Genomic DNA, 15,900 nt, shown 5'->3' with positions numbered 1-15,900 from the left:
CTCCGGCTCTGGTTGCTGCAGCTCTGCTCCCAGGACAGGTCTGCTCTGTGGGCTGCTTCTGCGGCTCTGCTCCCAGCACCGCCCTGCTCCCCGGGCTGCTTCTCTGGTTCTCTCTGGCCAGCCCAGCTCTGCTCCCCAGCTCAGCTTGGGCCCCTGCTTTCTCCTTAGCTCAGCCCCACTCTGTCTGACCCAGGCAAATCCAGCTCCCATGGGGGATGGGACCACCCCCCTGGCCTCCTGACTCCCTCATCAGCCTGCCCGCCCTGTCAATCAAGCTGACCTGGAGCATCTCCCCACTGTTCCTGGGGACTGTCAGTCTCAGGGTCCTCCTGATCTCCCATAGACCCTTCCCCTTTCTTTTGGTACTGGGAGCTGGCCAACCAAAAAAACCCCACTGAGTTTTAGTAAGGGGCCAACACTCCCCATACAGACGCATAGGTAGAGACAGCCCCTGCCTAGAAACTGGGATCAGGAGGAGTCACGCTAGCCTGGAGAGGTGATGGTGTTGAGGGTGCAAAGCCAGTGAGTGGCCAGGAAGGTCCCAGAGTGATGGGTGAGGGGCTGGGGTGAGTGGGGAGTGTTGGAGGGCTGTAGGGAGAGGGGGTGTTGGTGGGCTGTGAGGCTGGGATTTGGGGGGCGAGTGGAGGATGTTGGGGACTGGGGCCAGTGGGGCTGAGGTGCCCAGGGACTGCAGCGAGCAGGATGTATGTCAGGGCTGTCAGGATAAGTGGGGGCTGGCGGAGGGTTGTGGGGTACATGTGGGGTGGGAGGGGCATTTGGGGATCTGTGTTGGGGATCAACAGTTTGGGTTGAAAAATTTTGCCCAGCTCAACATGTGATGCAAGAAAGTTCTATAGGTCCACCTCTTCCAGGGAGGATTCCAGGTCTGGGAGCCACCATCCCACTTCATGTATGTTCTGCCATATCCGTTCTTCTGGCCTTAGTCTGCCCCTCAAGAGCCGTTCCTGGGCAGAGCCCTGTTACCAGGCTGACATTGACCTACCACGGCACAGCACATTTAAGGTAGGATAGGAAAGATCATTCTTTTGAGAACACCTAGGGAGGTGGTAGAATCTCCTTCCTTAGAAGTTTTTAAGGTCAGGCTTGACAAAGCCCTGGCTGGGATGATTTAATTGGGGATTGGTCCTGCTTTGAGCAGGGGGTTGGACTAGATGACCTCCTGAGGTCCCTTCCAACCCTGATATTCTATGATTCTATTCTATGATTGGAGAAAAATGGAGGTGAAGTCAAGATTGGCAGGGCATAGTGGCACCTTTCCTTTGGGAAGGCGGGTTGCTGAAGTTACAGCATAACTGGGAGGTAACAGACACACCCTGCTGGCAGGCATGGGCGGCGTGGCCCCACCCACACTCTGCCCCCAGGACCCTGCGTCAGCAGTGCCGCTGGGCTCCAGGAGCTGGGGCCGAACTGCCTGCCTTCCCGGAGTTGGGGAGGCCACAGCAGGGCTGCTGCGCGCTCTCCCTCCCGGTGCTCCGGGGCTGGGGGCGTGCTGCTGGCTCTAGCCTGCCTGGGGCGGGGGCCGGCGGCTGGGGAGGGAATGCTCTGGGTTCCGGGGTACGCGGAAGGGGCGAGGCCTCGGGTGGAAGGGACGGGGCTGGGGGCTAGCTTCCCCCAGCCAGCGGTTCACACGCCGCCCATGCTGGCAAAGCAGTGCAGATATGTGCAGTTCTGTACCGCCCAGGGGTCTCAGGCCATGGTGTAGGTGATGCAGCGGGAGCCGGTCCTCTGGAGGCTATTAGCGAGATCAGCTGTTCAAACAGCTCTTTCTGCTGAGCTCTCTCCTCCTGCTGAGATCTGTTCCAGGAACTGCGCTGAAACCCTTTCCTCAAGCTGTGCAGCCAGCCTGAGCCTTCCCTCTTGCCTCGCTCCAGGCCTTTCCTCTAGCCATCAGTCCTCTCTCTTTGGCACTGGACCGACTTGATGGCCCTGTCCAGAACTTCAACCCATAAGCTTATCACAGAAATGCTTCCTCTTGGAATGGTCCAGGTGGGGACATTGGCCCAGGCTTCTGCTGCAGCAGAAGGTACCGAAGCCAGTAGAGGTCAAGGGGCTGGAACAGGACAATGCACGGAGGGTTATTGTCTCAAATAGCTCCATGCAGGAGTGGCAGAAGCTCCCTAAAAGTGTGTGTGTGGGGGCACTGGTGCCCAAACTGTGGCCCTGCCCCTGCGCCGCCCCTTCCCTGAGGCCTGCCCCCATGCGGCCCCTACCCCGAGGTCCTGCCCCCAAAGGGAGATGTTATTCCACGCTGTTGGTGGGGAACCTGCAGCGTATGCAACCGATGTATTCAAATAGATAGTGACTGAACTGCACATCTGGGAGTGGAGTGGGCTTGTCAGCTAGCGAGGTGGCCCTGGAAAATACACCACTCTCCGAAATGTGGTTACCTGTCTGGAATTCCTGCTGCGAGAAAAGTTTGCAGCTATCCGCACCCGTGATTGGGTCAGAATTCATGAGGGAATCGACAGGCTGCTGTGTTAGCTTCCACATGGCTGCATGAAAATACACAGAACTCCCCCGCCATCCTCCTCCTTCCCCCACTCTGCACTCCGCCCCTGCCACATTTCTAGGCAAAACTTCAAACCCCAGTCGAATTTGGGACAAATGATTTTGTCAGCTATGGACCGCATGGGATTATGGGATACATTTGGTGGACTTTTGGGGCTAGAGTCGAGGGAGGTCTGCGTGTACATTGCAAAGCAATAGGACTTGAACCCTGGATCTTGGCTTGATTCATGCTCAGACTCTCCACCCCTGCAGTGTCCTAAGACCCATAGGTCTGAGCCCAAGTCTGAGAGATTTGTGTGTAGACGGAGGGGGGGTAAGGTTCAAGCCTGAGTCTGAGCCCGGGACCAGACCTAGACGGCCTGAACTGCTTATACTAAACTGGTTACAAGGGGGATGACACATGAGGGGCCCTCTAGTATTACTAACTGATCTCTCTACTGGTTCATTAAAAACACTTCAGGCTGTTTACACCTGTTTTATGCCACCAGTTTTAAAACTGGTTTGAATGTTTGAGGCTAGTTCTAATGGGACAGTCCAGTGGTTAAGCTACTAGTCTAGGATGTAGAATACTTAGGTTCAATTCCCTCCTCTGCTACAGGCTTCCTGTGTGACCTCTGGCAAGTCACTTGGTCTTTGTGTGCCTCAGTTTCCCCATCTTTAAAATGGGGGTAATAGACCCATCCTACCTCACAGGGTGTTAGCAGGATAAACACATGAAAGCCTGTCAGCTGCTCAGACACCATGGTAATGGGGACCAGATCGGTGCCTTAGCTAGACAGACAGTGTAAACAAGCCCATTGAAATCAATGAGACTGTTCACAGAGTGAGGTGTTACTGACTGATGAAATTTACCCCTGGGCCAAGGGGTGCCTAAGCTTTAGGCACCACTTTAGATCCATGGAAGTCAGAGTTCAATGTTTGCAGGATTGGGGCTGCTGGTGATGCACAGGACTGGTGCGAACTCTCTGTGCAGGGCTGGATTTCGCCAGCTGTCACAACGGGGAGCAGAATAAGACAGACATAGGCCTGACCTTGTAAGTCACTCTTCACGGGCAGACTCCTATGCCCAGGGGGAATCCCACGGATGGCAGTGGGGTCCTTGGCACAGATTGACTTGCAGGATTGTGTCCATAGAGTAGTCAGGACACAAGATAGCATTGGCAGCGTTGTTACTAATTAGGATGTGGATAACTGCGGCTTGGGAGTGGTTAGTTCATCCTTATGACACAGCGCAAGCTTCCCTTCAGCTCGACTAAAACCCCTGTGGTTTATTTGTTTATTGACTTACTTTTCAATCAAATCCCCCTTTGAAACACACTTGGGGCCAAACTACCTCCCACCCAACCCTATTCAAATCAATGGGATTGCGCCAAGCTCAAGTCAGCACAGAATCCGGCCCCTAAGGGATTGTGTTTCAGGCAAGCCCAAAAAAGGGGTCTCTGCCCCTTTAAATGAGAAGAGTGCCTCTTTACATTCAGGTGGAGTCAGTTCTTACTGGGATATAAAGTTCCAGGAAGAGAGGCAGAGGCAGCTGGTTTGCTTAAATCTTAGGAAGCTTACAAAGCCATCATGGTAAGGCATGCATTATTATTTGTATTTGTGCTAATGTACAGGGGTCTTAAAAGCTGGTGATCTATACACCTAGTCCTTCCTCTCTGGATGTTAATTCAAAGCAGCTTTCTCATTTAATTGTTGCTTGCTTTATAGTTTATTGAACCACCAGTTTGCTCCTTATAAGGTAAAAGCTAGTACTTGGATTACTCTAAGTGGCCCCCCTCACTCTGGTTTTTCTCTCTAAGATTTCAGCTCATGAGCAGCTGGTGCCTGTAGAGTTGTTAAGTGCTTAACTTTTAATAGGAGTTGAGGGGCTTTTTGTTTTATCTGCAACTGGTCTATATAGATGCATGAATGATTTTGGCAGGCTAAAGTACAGTGTATATTTGTGGTCTTTCCCCTTGAAATTAACACTTCAGCAACTGTAACAATGTATGAAACTAATGCATTTTGCAGAGGGTAATTTTTTCCTTATGAGCTGCCATGTTGCCTTTGTCTACTGTAATCCCAAGGGTTTGTCTATGTTAAATGAGTAAAATTACAACTGTCCTTAACATTTCTAATTTAATCTTGACTCTAAAGAGCCTACAGCTTTGAAACTCAAATGCTTTTAATATACAAGGTTTTAAAATACATGCAATCTGCAAACTACCCAGAAAGTTTACAATAAGGTGACTTAGAATAATAAAAGTATATTCTAAAAAATGTTTGTGGAATGCTGACTGTTGAATGTGACTTTATAATATTGTAAAAAATGAAAAGGCATTTTCAAAACTTTTTTTGCAGACAGTAAAGTCAGACTTCAAAGTGCTGTCCTAGGGACTCTCCTGTTATAAAAATTTAACATTTTCATGGCAATTTAAATGCAAAAATCATCCAGACAACAATGTTTCCTCTGTTTGTAGCCTGATGCTGTAAAATACAGCTTATCTTGGTGCAGAATGCAAATACTGTTGATCTGGTACCTCTTAACTGCATCCCCAAGCAAACTGTTCTTTCAACTTGCATTTCCTGCTGTTCCACTAGGGTTTTTCCATTTGCCACGCACTCATTTTAAAAATCCCAAGAACCATGCTATGCTGGGAGCAGGTGCTGTCTCTTGTGGACTAGAATAGGTCTGTGATCCAAACAGCTGTCTTTGCTAAAGCTGGAAAAAATGGCCACAGTGGTGACCTTAGCCACATCTTGCTAAAAACTATTGCAACTATCTAAATGGTGGGGATGGGCGAGCTGAGTAACACGCTTCCCAAATAGTACAAATACCAGCCCTGTGAGATGGATAACTTCGAAATATCAGCCAGATTGAATCAGGAGTGGCCATGCCCACTAGGGATGGGCTCGCCATAAGGCCTTGGGTCTGAGCTCTCACCACAGCTTGGGGGTGGTGAGAAATCAGGCCTGGACTAAAATTCTGTCTCTCAAATATATGATGAGACGCTAGTGGGAGATCTTCCAATTCCCTGAGAGCAATCCCGCCAGTTGGCATCTGGATTTCATGTCATGTGACTTGGCAAATTTGTAGTCCTTAGGTGCTGAGTAGGAGTTCACTCCAGAGATCTCAACGCTATGGATCCTCATAGCATCTTGCAAACTAGAATTGCTCGAGTACTTAACATGTGTCTAAAGAAGTACCTTTAATTATAGGTTATTGCTATAGCTATTCTAGTTGCTGGAGCTCTGTTAATTTATATTAAATAGTCCCTGCCCCTCTGTTGCATCTGGCTTTAGAGCTATGGAAACTGAAGGAATGCTTAGAGAGAAATGTGTATAACAATAGTCTCTTCAGGAAGACACTAACCAAACACTAAATAAGAACAATCTTATTGGCTGCTCATACCCTACGGCCATGACACTGCTAGAAGCTAAGTATATTTCAGATTAATGCTTTAAAGCCAGGGCTGCCAAAATCTTCCTAGTGCAGATGTCCTTGTGGAGGACCAGTAGATGGACAGCCACTATGTTCCCTTGCATTGTGCTAGGTTACTAGGATTGCCAACTTTCTACTCACACAAAACCAAACACCCGACGCCCCTTCTCCAAAGCCCCACCCCCACTCACTCCATCCCTCTGTCATTTGCTCATTTTCTCCAGGCTGGCTCGGGGGTTGGTGTGGGAGGGGGTATGGGTTCTGGGGTGGGCCCAGAAATGAGGGGTTTGGTGCACAGGAGGGGAATCGGGGCTGGGGCTCTGGGGTGGGGCTGGGGTGCAGGAGGGTGCTCTGAGGGGTTTGGAGAGTAGGAGGGGGGATCAGGGTTGGGGCACAGGAGGGGGTCGGGTGCAGGCTTCAAGTAGCACTTACCTCAAGCAGCTCCGAGAAGCAGCGGTATGTCCTCCCTCCGGCTCCTACACGTAGGTGCGACCAGGCAGCTCTGTGTACTGCCCCATCTGCAGGCACTGGCTGCAGTTCCCAGCCAATGGGAGCTGGAGCTTGGGGTGGGAGCAGCATGCAGAGCTCTGGGGCTACCCCTGCGTCTAGAAGCCGGAGGAGGGTCATGCCGCTGCTTCTGGGAGCCACGGCAGGCAAGGAGCCTGCCTTAGCCCCACTGCACTGCCGACCAGACTTCTAACGGCCCAGTCAGGAGTGCTGATCTGAGCCCCCAGGGTCTCTTTTTTGACTGGGTGTTCCAGTTGAAAATTGGCCACTTGGCAACCCTATAGGTGACAGTTGTTGTGTTTTTGGTCCATAGTCTGGCTGGTTCTTTCAGCCTGTCTTATCTCTTGCTTTCTACATTTTTATACTCCCATGTGGCTTCTTTATTTCTTATCAGCTATATGCTGCTTGTAGCTCGGGAGGGTGAATTATTTAGTCTGAGTGGCTCCTGGATGCAGAGCCTTATGTGAGGAGTTGAGAACCTGCTGGAGCTGAGAAGAGATGCGTGGGCCAGAAAGTGGAGCTTGCAGCCTTGGGCAGTACACGTACACTCCCGTGGAGGCTGTGCAAGAGCAGGGATAGAAGGCCAGGGGCATGCAAGGAGACACCTGCTGCATAAATCCAAACTGCAGGTGCCCATTTGCAGTGCTGGTTTGGATAGGTCCACAGCTTATTCTTTGCTCCCTGTGTCTCCCCACCTGCCCCCAGGCTGCATCAAGGGTACTGTCACATACACAAAGTTTAGACCAGTTATAAGAGTCCTGTATTACCTGAAAACTAGAAATTCTCTCCCAGAAATCAAGGTGTATACCAAGACCACCTGTTGCACTAACAGATTAGTTGGGCAAATGTCTGCATGTAGAAAACTGCTTGAAAGAGCGAAATACAACTGCCCAGGCTAACACCTAGTACACATTGTGGCTACTATCTTCTTAACCTGAAGCAGTAATGAGACTTGTCCCTAATTCCAGAGGGAGTGTCTTTCTATCCATATTGGCCAGGCTGGGGTCCAGATGGGCAATGCCTGTTGGGAGCTGTATTGTCTAGAACACGGAATCCAGCCGGATGGGACCATTCCCAGCAGCAAGGCCGCTAAACCAATAGAGCCAGACACTGAACAAGTGGATTCTTCTTTTGAGACCTTCTTCTGTGAGACTGCATCAGGAAAGCATGTGCCCAGAGCAGTGTTCATAGACCTGGAACCCACGGTCATTGGTAAGATAAGGGGACAGACTGCTAAATATGCAGCAGAACATTGTTTAGCTTCCTTTTGGGGGGAGGGCCTCATGGCTAATGTCACTGATTGCATCCTCTGACTTGCCACCCCCATCAGTGTAACCCTGGTGACACTGTCCAATCATGAAACATTGTATTTCAGGTGTCATTAATTCCAAACAGGACTCTACATGGCAAACAGGTTACTCCTCCTATGCTAGTATGAGCGTAGCATTTCACTTGGGACTTCGCTTTCTTACGTGGGATTTCCCTCTTGTGGATAGAGGGCTAGATGCTTGGCTGGTGAAACTGGCCTAGCTCCATCAACATCAGTAGCACTAAGCTCACTTACACCCGCTGAGGATCTGACCCAGCAAGCCTGTTTGCTGGCAGCTACTAAACCAGGGGTGACCAACCTTTGCCTGAGAAGGAGCCAGAATTTACCAATGTACATGGCCAAAGAGCCACAGTAATATGTCAACAGCCCCCCGCATCAGCTCCACCCCACCCTCCCCATGCCTCTTGCCCACCGGCAGCCCTGCCAATCAGCGCCTCCCCAACCCTCCCAGCACCTCCCAATTAGCTGTTTCATGGCATGCAGGAGGCTCTGGGGGGGAGGAGCCAGGGCATGGCAGGCTTGAGGGAGGGGGGCAGGAAGGAGTGGAGTGGGGGCAGGGCCTGTGGCAGAGCCAGGGGTTGAGCAGTGAGCACCCCCCAGCACATTGGAAAGCTGGCAGCCCCAGAGTCAGTGTCTAGACAAAGAGCCACATATTAACTTCTGAAGAGCTGCATTTGGCTCCAGGGCCACAGGTTGGCCACCCCTGGACTAAAGCATCCCCATGAAGTGTCTGTAAACCAGTTTACCTGGTTCCTGTGGAAAAACAAGCATCACACTTTTCAATGATCTGAAGTAGTGAAGAGTATTTCTGAGTAGATCACCACAGTCTCTCTTATTGAGAGGTTTCCAACATAATAAAAGTGTCCACTGTAAAGTTTTTTTTTTTTTTTTTAACCCAGGAGACCTCTTTGCTGCTGCCTTTGATTCCTGAGGATTTCAGAGATTTGGTGCCAGAAATCTTGTCTTTCCAAACAGAGTAACCCTATCACTAGGGTCGGGGTAACTCCCTGTAGATTAAGGGGGAAAATAACTAAATAACGAACAAATCTTCCCGGGTGGGGAGAAGCAGAGTAGTCTGTGTAACATGCTGAATTTTTAAGTCAGGGAACCAGATCTTTCTCTAGAAGATCTGCTTGAGGAATTATTTTGGAAGTGCTATGGTTTGTCTTATCGAGTAGGTAAGACTCGATGATCACAAGGGTTCCTTCTAGCCTTACTCTATGAATCTACAGCATGTAATGCTGCCCCTGGAGAAAATGCTACCAGAAATTCAGAGGTGCAAGTAAACAAGACAAATACACAAGCTTCCTATAGTAGCTATAATCCCACAGACAGAAAACTGAAAGCCCAGCCAGCATCCTAAAATGTACTGTAACCCTAATCAGAACGTGACTTCAAGGTGGAAATTGAAGTCCTATGTGCATTATCTGGGCAAACTTGTAGGTATAGCTCTCTTCTTCAGTCCTAGCTCACCAATCCCAGACCCCTCTCAAAATTCCTACAGTATCTTGAATATACTGTTTCTGCTTCATGATGGACCTTTTTTGAAGCTTGTCTCTCTCAGAAGCTTGACGGCTTTGCTAGCAATGGTATTCACGCATGCTCTAACATCCCCAATCTGTTAGGCGTCTTCTGTTTAACCAATAATCCAACTTCCTGCAGATGAGATCCGAATTGGGAACTACCGTGCACTCTTCCATCCTGAGCAGCTCATTAGCGGCAAAGAAGATGCCGCCAACAACTATGCCCGGGGCCACTACACCATTGGGAAGGAAATCATTGATACTGTATTGGGTAGAGTCCGTAAAATGGCAAGTAGACAAATATGTTTAAAAGTCTCTTAAAGCACCTTCTTAACTAATCGTTCAAAATGGGGCAATATGACACTTTGGGGTTGGGAGAAGGACAGTATCCACTTAAAAAGGGGATTGTAACAGCAGGCTAACAAGGCATTCCGGTGTATTAACCCAATGTTTGATGGGCACTACAAGCCAAGTATAAAGTTCATTGCTTCAAAAGAACCCTTAAAGTTTTAGCTCAGGAGCTGTTGCGTCTCTTGGAAATGGCTGCATAATGAGATTTTTTTTGGGGGGGGGGCCTTTGTACTTAGTGACTATCATGTGGGACCTAAACAGTTCAGGGCCTTGCAGTCCATTATCAATGTGTCAAATCCCAGCCTTGGTGAATACATTACAAAAGTACAAAGGAATGGCCATATTGGGTCAGGCCAATGGTCCATCTAGCCCAGTATCCTGTCTTCCACCAGTGGCCAATGCCAGGTGCTTCAGAGAGTATAAACAGAACAGGCAATCAAGGGATCCATCCCCTGTCCCCCATACCTAGGTTCTGGCAAACAGGCAGGGGACACTTCAGAGCATAGTTTTGCATTCCTGCCCATCTTGACTAATAGCCATTGATGGACCTATCCTCCATGAACTTATCTAGGTCCTTTTTGAACCCTTTTATAGTCTTGTAACCCTTGAATAGCTGGGGTGGCCTATATAAAATTAGCTAGTGGGTCTCAATCCAGTTCCAAGTAGACAAGTGTCCATATACTAAATGACTCCAGGCTGTCAATAAGCAACTTGCATTTCAGTGATCATGAAACACTGAGTGCATGTTAGTTCTCTGTCTAGTAGTTGTCCTAGAACCAGCCAATAACTTCCACTTGGCACAAGCGCTCTGTGGATGTTGGAGTGTGATAATTACCTGAAGGGTTGACAAATGTCCATGCAACAGTACCTCTAACAGCAACAAGTATTCTGTCAGTGTGCCACCACTTAACACTGAACTAATTAATGATCTCCTATGGAAACATCCAAGGGGGTAACTTAAAATCCCAAATTAAGGCTGAATAACATTCCCCTTAGACTGTCAATTACTATTACTAGTCCTGCCTTGCAGGCAGGGGACTGGACGAGGTGACCTATTAAGGTCCTGTCCAGTCCTGCACTTTTATGATTCTATGAAGAGGAGAATTGTTGGAACTTTATTCTTACACAGAAGTTCACTATCAGAACTTCTGACCAATCCTGCTGTCGGCTGTTAATCAGCAATGAGATTAAATAGTATAAAATCCTTGAGTTGAGGAAATGAACAAATATTGTATTCTCTTGCAGGCTGACCAGTGCAGTGGCCTTCAAGGGTTCCTGGTCTTCCACAGCTTCGGAGGAGGCACAGGCTCTGGATTCACATCCCTCTTGATGGAGCGCCTGTCAGTAGAGTACAGCAAGAAGTCCAAGCTGGAGTTCTCGGTGTACCCTGCCCCACAGGTCTCCACTGCGGTGGTGGAACCCTACAATTCCATCCTGACCACCCACACCACACTGGAGCACTCGGACTGTTCTTTCATGGTGGACAACGAGGCCATTTATGACATCTGCAACCGGAACCTTGATATTGAGCGTCCCACTTACACCAATTTGAACAGGCTGATAGGACAGATAGTGTCATCTGTCACTGCTTCCCTGAGATTTAATGGTGCATTAAATGTTGATCTGATAGAATTCCAAACTAATTTGGTGCCTTATCCCCGCATACACTTTCCCCTCACTACCTATGCACCCATAATTTCGGCAGAGAAAGCCTACCATGAGCAGCTCTCGGTGCCTGAAATCACCAATGCTTGCTTTGAGTTCTCCAACCAGATGGTGAAATGTGACCCTCGTCGAGGCAAATACATGGCTTGCTGCCTGCTGTACCGGGGGGATGTGGTGCCCAAGGATGTGAATGCAGCTATAGCAGCCATCAAAACCAGGAGGTCCATCCAGTTTGTGGACTGGTGTCCAACTGGGTTTAAGGTGGGCATCAATTACCAGCCCCCCACGGTGGTGCCAGGGGGAGACCTGGCTAAAGTGCAGCGGGCCGTCTGCATGCTGAGCAACACCACGGCTATTGCAGAAGCCTGGGCCCGGCTGGATCACAAGTTTGACCTGATGTATGCGAAACGGGCCTTTGTGCATTGGTATGTGGGGGAGGGGATGGAGGAGGGGGAGTTCTCCGAAGCCAGGGAGGACATGGCCGCTCTCGAGAAGGACTATGAGGAAGTTGGCAGGGACTCTGCAGATGGGGATGAGGCAGATGAAGATGAGTATTAACTCAAATCAAGTACAAACTCCAGTTAATCAGGCTACAGCTGTGATGGTGCTCAGGCAGCATCTCTCATGGGATTCTCCCTTAATATAAAGGTTACCAGTTGAGATATTCTGTGCCCTCTTATGCTTGCATAATCGAACGTGGCCAACTCTGTCGCATGAGCGCATACTTGCTGAAACTATCGAGCTTCATTGCTAGGTCTCTGAAATGAAATCTGATAAGGCACCAGCTTAATGCTTGGGGCAGATTTTTTAGGTGCAAAGGATACTAATGTATGAACCAAAGGACCTAAAGCTTGCAACACTCTCCTGCCCGAAACGTGAAGATTCCTCTGCCTCTTTTACTGCTAACGCACCTTTTATTAGAAACCATGTGACATTAAACTATGTATTTCAATAAAAATTATTTGGCTTTAACTTCTCTGTGAAGGGCTGCTATATTGACTCCCTAAGGTGGTTTTTAACGTGTCTTTCCGTTAATCCAGGAGTAAATCCCCAAATCCATGTTTCAGGAGCAGCTTTGTAATTGAGGCTTAGCTACCTCGATGCCCCACTCCTACATCTACAATGTGCTCACCCCTCACTCACTACGTGCTGCAGAAAGTATTCCTGCTGAAACCTGTCCCCAGCAGGAAGCTGCCCTCTTCTCTGAAAGCTGCTCAGGCCCTGAAATTTCCAGTCTGCAATTTACTGGATAGAAGAGTGAACTTAACAAGAGTTGAGGCCATAGGTGCCAACTTCCTCTCTACCAAGGGTGTACTTGACCCCGCCACCTCCCTCAAGCACAGCTCCTCCCTATCTTCTCCCTCTCCTCCTCTCTTCCCACCCCCCCCCCCCCCCGTACCTCCTGAACACTGTGGTGAGTTGCTTAGGTGGCCACCAGTGTGTGGCAGGCACTGGGGGGGGGGGGCAGGGGAAGGGAGCTTGCCTGCTGGTGCATGCTAAGCATCTGTTAATTTTTTTTTTTTTCCTGTGGGTGCTCCAGCCCTGGAGCATCCACAGAGTTGTCTCCTACGGTTGAGGCCATTTACTACAGAAAATTCTTTCCCAGATGTCTGGTGGGTGAGCCTCACCCACATGCTCAGGTTCTAACTGATCGCCCTATTTTGGGTGGGGAAGGAATTTCCCCCAGGTCAGATTGGCAGAGATCCTGGTGTGAGAGGTTTGCCTACCTTTGCCGTTTGGGGCCCTTGCTAGTTTGAACTAGAGGAAATAGTGGAGTCTCTGCAACTTGACCTCCTTTAAATCATGATTCAAGGACTTCAGTAACCTCAGCCAGATGTTACAGGATGGGTGGATGAGGTTCTGTAGCTCAGCCTGACCTCTTACATGTGGCAGATGATGATCATGATCCCTCATAGACTTTAAGGCCAGCAGGTAGCCAAATTACTGTACTGAACCGTTGGGTGCCAGATCAATACACTGGCCTCTGATCTACTAGGCCTCAAAAGGCTGCCTGCAATGGTTCCATTGCTCCTTGTTCTCCACAGCCACATGAAACGCTCTGCAATATTCTCTCTAGAAAGGCAAATTGGCATCATCTTTGATGGAAGAGCACAGGACTTCAAATGTCTCAAAACTGGGGTTTTTTGTTGTTGTTAAATGCTTGTGGTGAATACAGTAGATAAACATAGATCAGCAAACGGGGTAATAGAACCAGCTTGCAACAGGCTAGGACTTCTAGGGGCAGCTGTTGCTCATTTCTGAGCAGTCGTATTGCCTCTCTAGCTGCATAGCCGAAAGAGGCTTAAGTTGGGACTGTGGCATTACATATATTTAGCTTGAGAAAGGACCATACCAGCCCTTTAGGGCATGTGTGGTGAAAAGAACATGGTGAAAGCAGCGAGGACAGCTGGCAGGGTTGCTAAATCAGGATCTTGATGTTTCAGTTCTGTCCACTAGCCGGTCTCATGACTCTGCTAATAGCACCTGTCCATGTAAGAGGTGGAGGGGGGCTGGGGGTTGAGCACTTACAATGTCACTGAGCTGCAATCCTTTCCATTATGAAAAAGGATGGTAATGAAACCCCTTGATGGATGGGAGAAATAGCATCTGCTACGGACTAGACCAGGGGAGGCCAATCTGAGCCTGAGAAGGAGCCAAAATTTACCACAATAATATGTCCGCAGCCTCTGATCAGCTGCCCCACCCCACCCCCAGCACCTCCCACCCACTAGCAGCCACGCTGATCAGCACCACCTCCTCCCTCCCTGCACCTCCCAATCAGCTGTTTTGTGGCATGCAGGAGGCTCTGGGGGGTGTGAGAAGGGGGAGGAGCAAGGGCATGGCAGGCTCAGAGGAGAGGGTGGACTGGGGGCAGGGCCTGCGGCCGAGCCAGGGCTTGAGCAGTGAGCACCCCCCAGCCCATTGGAAAGTTGACGCCTATAGCTGCAGCCCCGGAGTTGGTGCCTAGACAAGGAGCCGCATGTGGCTCCGGAGCCCCAGGTTAGCCACCCCTGATCTCGAGGATGGCATGGACTGCACCCTTGGCAAATTTGCAGATGACGCTAAACTAGGGGGAGAGGTAGATATGCTGGAAGGTAGGAATAGGATCCAGAGTTGTTATACTAATAAAATAAAAACCAGCAGGATCTTATTAAAAGGGAAAAAGCAAAATGCCACATTTATTGTGAATACAGAAAGAATCCTAGTAAGCAGTGAGTTATAGCTATAACATTCCATTCAATTTCATATATATTCACACATTCATTCACACACACACACACACAGGTTATACAAGGTTGTTATAATAGTTACCAGCTTTAGAGTTGCTCATGCCAAGCCACTGGCCAGGTGGCCTGGACACGAGGAGGGAGCAGGGCTTTGTCAGATGCTCATTGATATGCCCCTGGAAGTTGATTTGCAGAATCAGACCCCAAAGTTCTCACTTTCTAGAGTCCATTTTTACAGGTATTTCTTCCTAGGCCAGTCTATGGGAATTGTTTCATCATGCTGTTGCTGAATCAATCAGCAGATGGCACAGTCCTGACGGCTCCGTGCTGCCAGATGTTATCTTGTTCTTTGCTTCTCCCGTTCTTGAGGCTGTTGGGTGGATTCCAGTCTGCCCTCCGGGGGTCCTCTGGTTATTTCCACTTGATGCCTTCTTCAGCCGATGGACACTGGATTCTTAGGCTGGCACTTCCCTGATCATTCAGTTATTATCCACACCAAGCATCCATCTACATACATCCTCTATCTATATTTTAATCACAATTGTTAACAAAGCGAGATGAATACAACAAAAGGGCGGGGAGTCTCTGTGTGCTGTTTCTGTTGTTACAGAGTATTGCTTTGAGTCTCTCTCTGTGTGAGGAGTAGTTGTTACAAAGAATTTCTTTGAGAACAGCTTCGGTCTTAGAATGTACTAACACAATTAGCAGCTTGCAAATTTCACACATAGAAGGAGAGAAACCAAGAGACCTCTTAATTAGTAATACCCTGGAATTTAAATGAAGGGGAATCAAACTCATTTGTGATTTTAACACAGAACTTCTTTAACATGATCCAACATAATCCCCCTTTTGACACTAAGATTTATAATCGTCAGTGTCACTTCCTATGTAGCCTATTCAAGAGAAGGTACTGCGAGGCAATTTGAGTTTGTGATTCCAATTCATCCCATATACATGATCCTAGTGATGTATCTTTACTACAAAGTTCTGGGGCAACAGGCAAGGTGAGGCACGCCCACTTTTGATGAGTCCATTCGGTACAACCTCTAGTGTCCAATAGCTTCCCTCCCTCCCCAGCCCACTGGCTCGAGGTCCAGGGTAGCCAGAAGGATCCCATGTGAATATGGGGAGTGGGCTAACCTTCAATACCTTTGCCTCCAGGGACTGTTGGTGTGCAATTTTGACAACAATTTCTCCCATTAACAAGTCTGGTTTTACAATACTGGAAACGTATTGTATCCATTCATATTGATAAGTGTCAAAGAATGATCTCTTTCTTTGTTTTAACAAATGCATCAAACCCTTAATATTTCCCAATTTTCCTGATATTTCGTGTTCCAAAGTAGC

General features: G+C 48.8%; 1 protein-coding gene across 1 annotated transcript; it reads left to right on the top strand.

Moving 5' to 3' along the window:
- Positions 1–4,029: 4,029 nt before the first annotated feature.
- LOC140905465 (tubulin alpha-1C chain-like) lies at positions 4,030–12,298 on the top strand. Its single transcript, XM_073328875.1, has 4 exons — positions 4,030–4,101; positions 7,426–7,669; positions 9,450–9,598; positions 10,907–12,298. The coding sequence occupies exons 1-4, from the start codon at positions 4,099–4,101 to the stop codon at positions 11,882–11,884; spliced, it is 1,374 nt and encodes a 457-aa protein (XP_073184976.1). The 5' UTR covers positions 4,030–4,098; the 3' UTR covers positions 11,885–12,298.
- The last annotated feature ends 3,602 nt before the right edge of the window (positions 12,299–15,900 follow it).

This window comes from Lepidochelys kempii, chromosome 1 (assembly GCF_965140265.1).
Source record: "Lepidochelys kempii isolate rLepKem1 chromosome 1, rLepKem1.hap2, whole genome shotgun sequence".
In the NCBI taxonomy this organism is placed as follows: Eukaryota; Metazoa; Chordata; order Testudines; family Cheloniidae; genus Lepidochelys; species Lepidochelys kempii.
The sequence above is the reverse complement of the archived record's forward strand: the minus strand, read 5'-3'. Positions and strand labels throughout refer to the sequence as shown.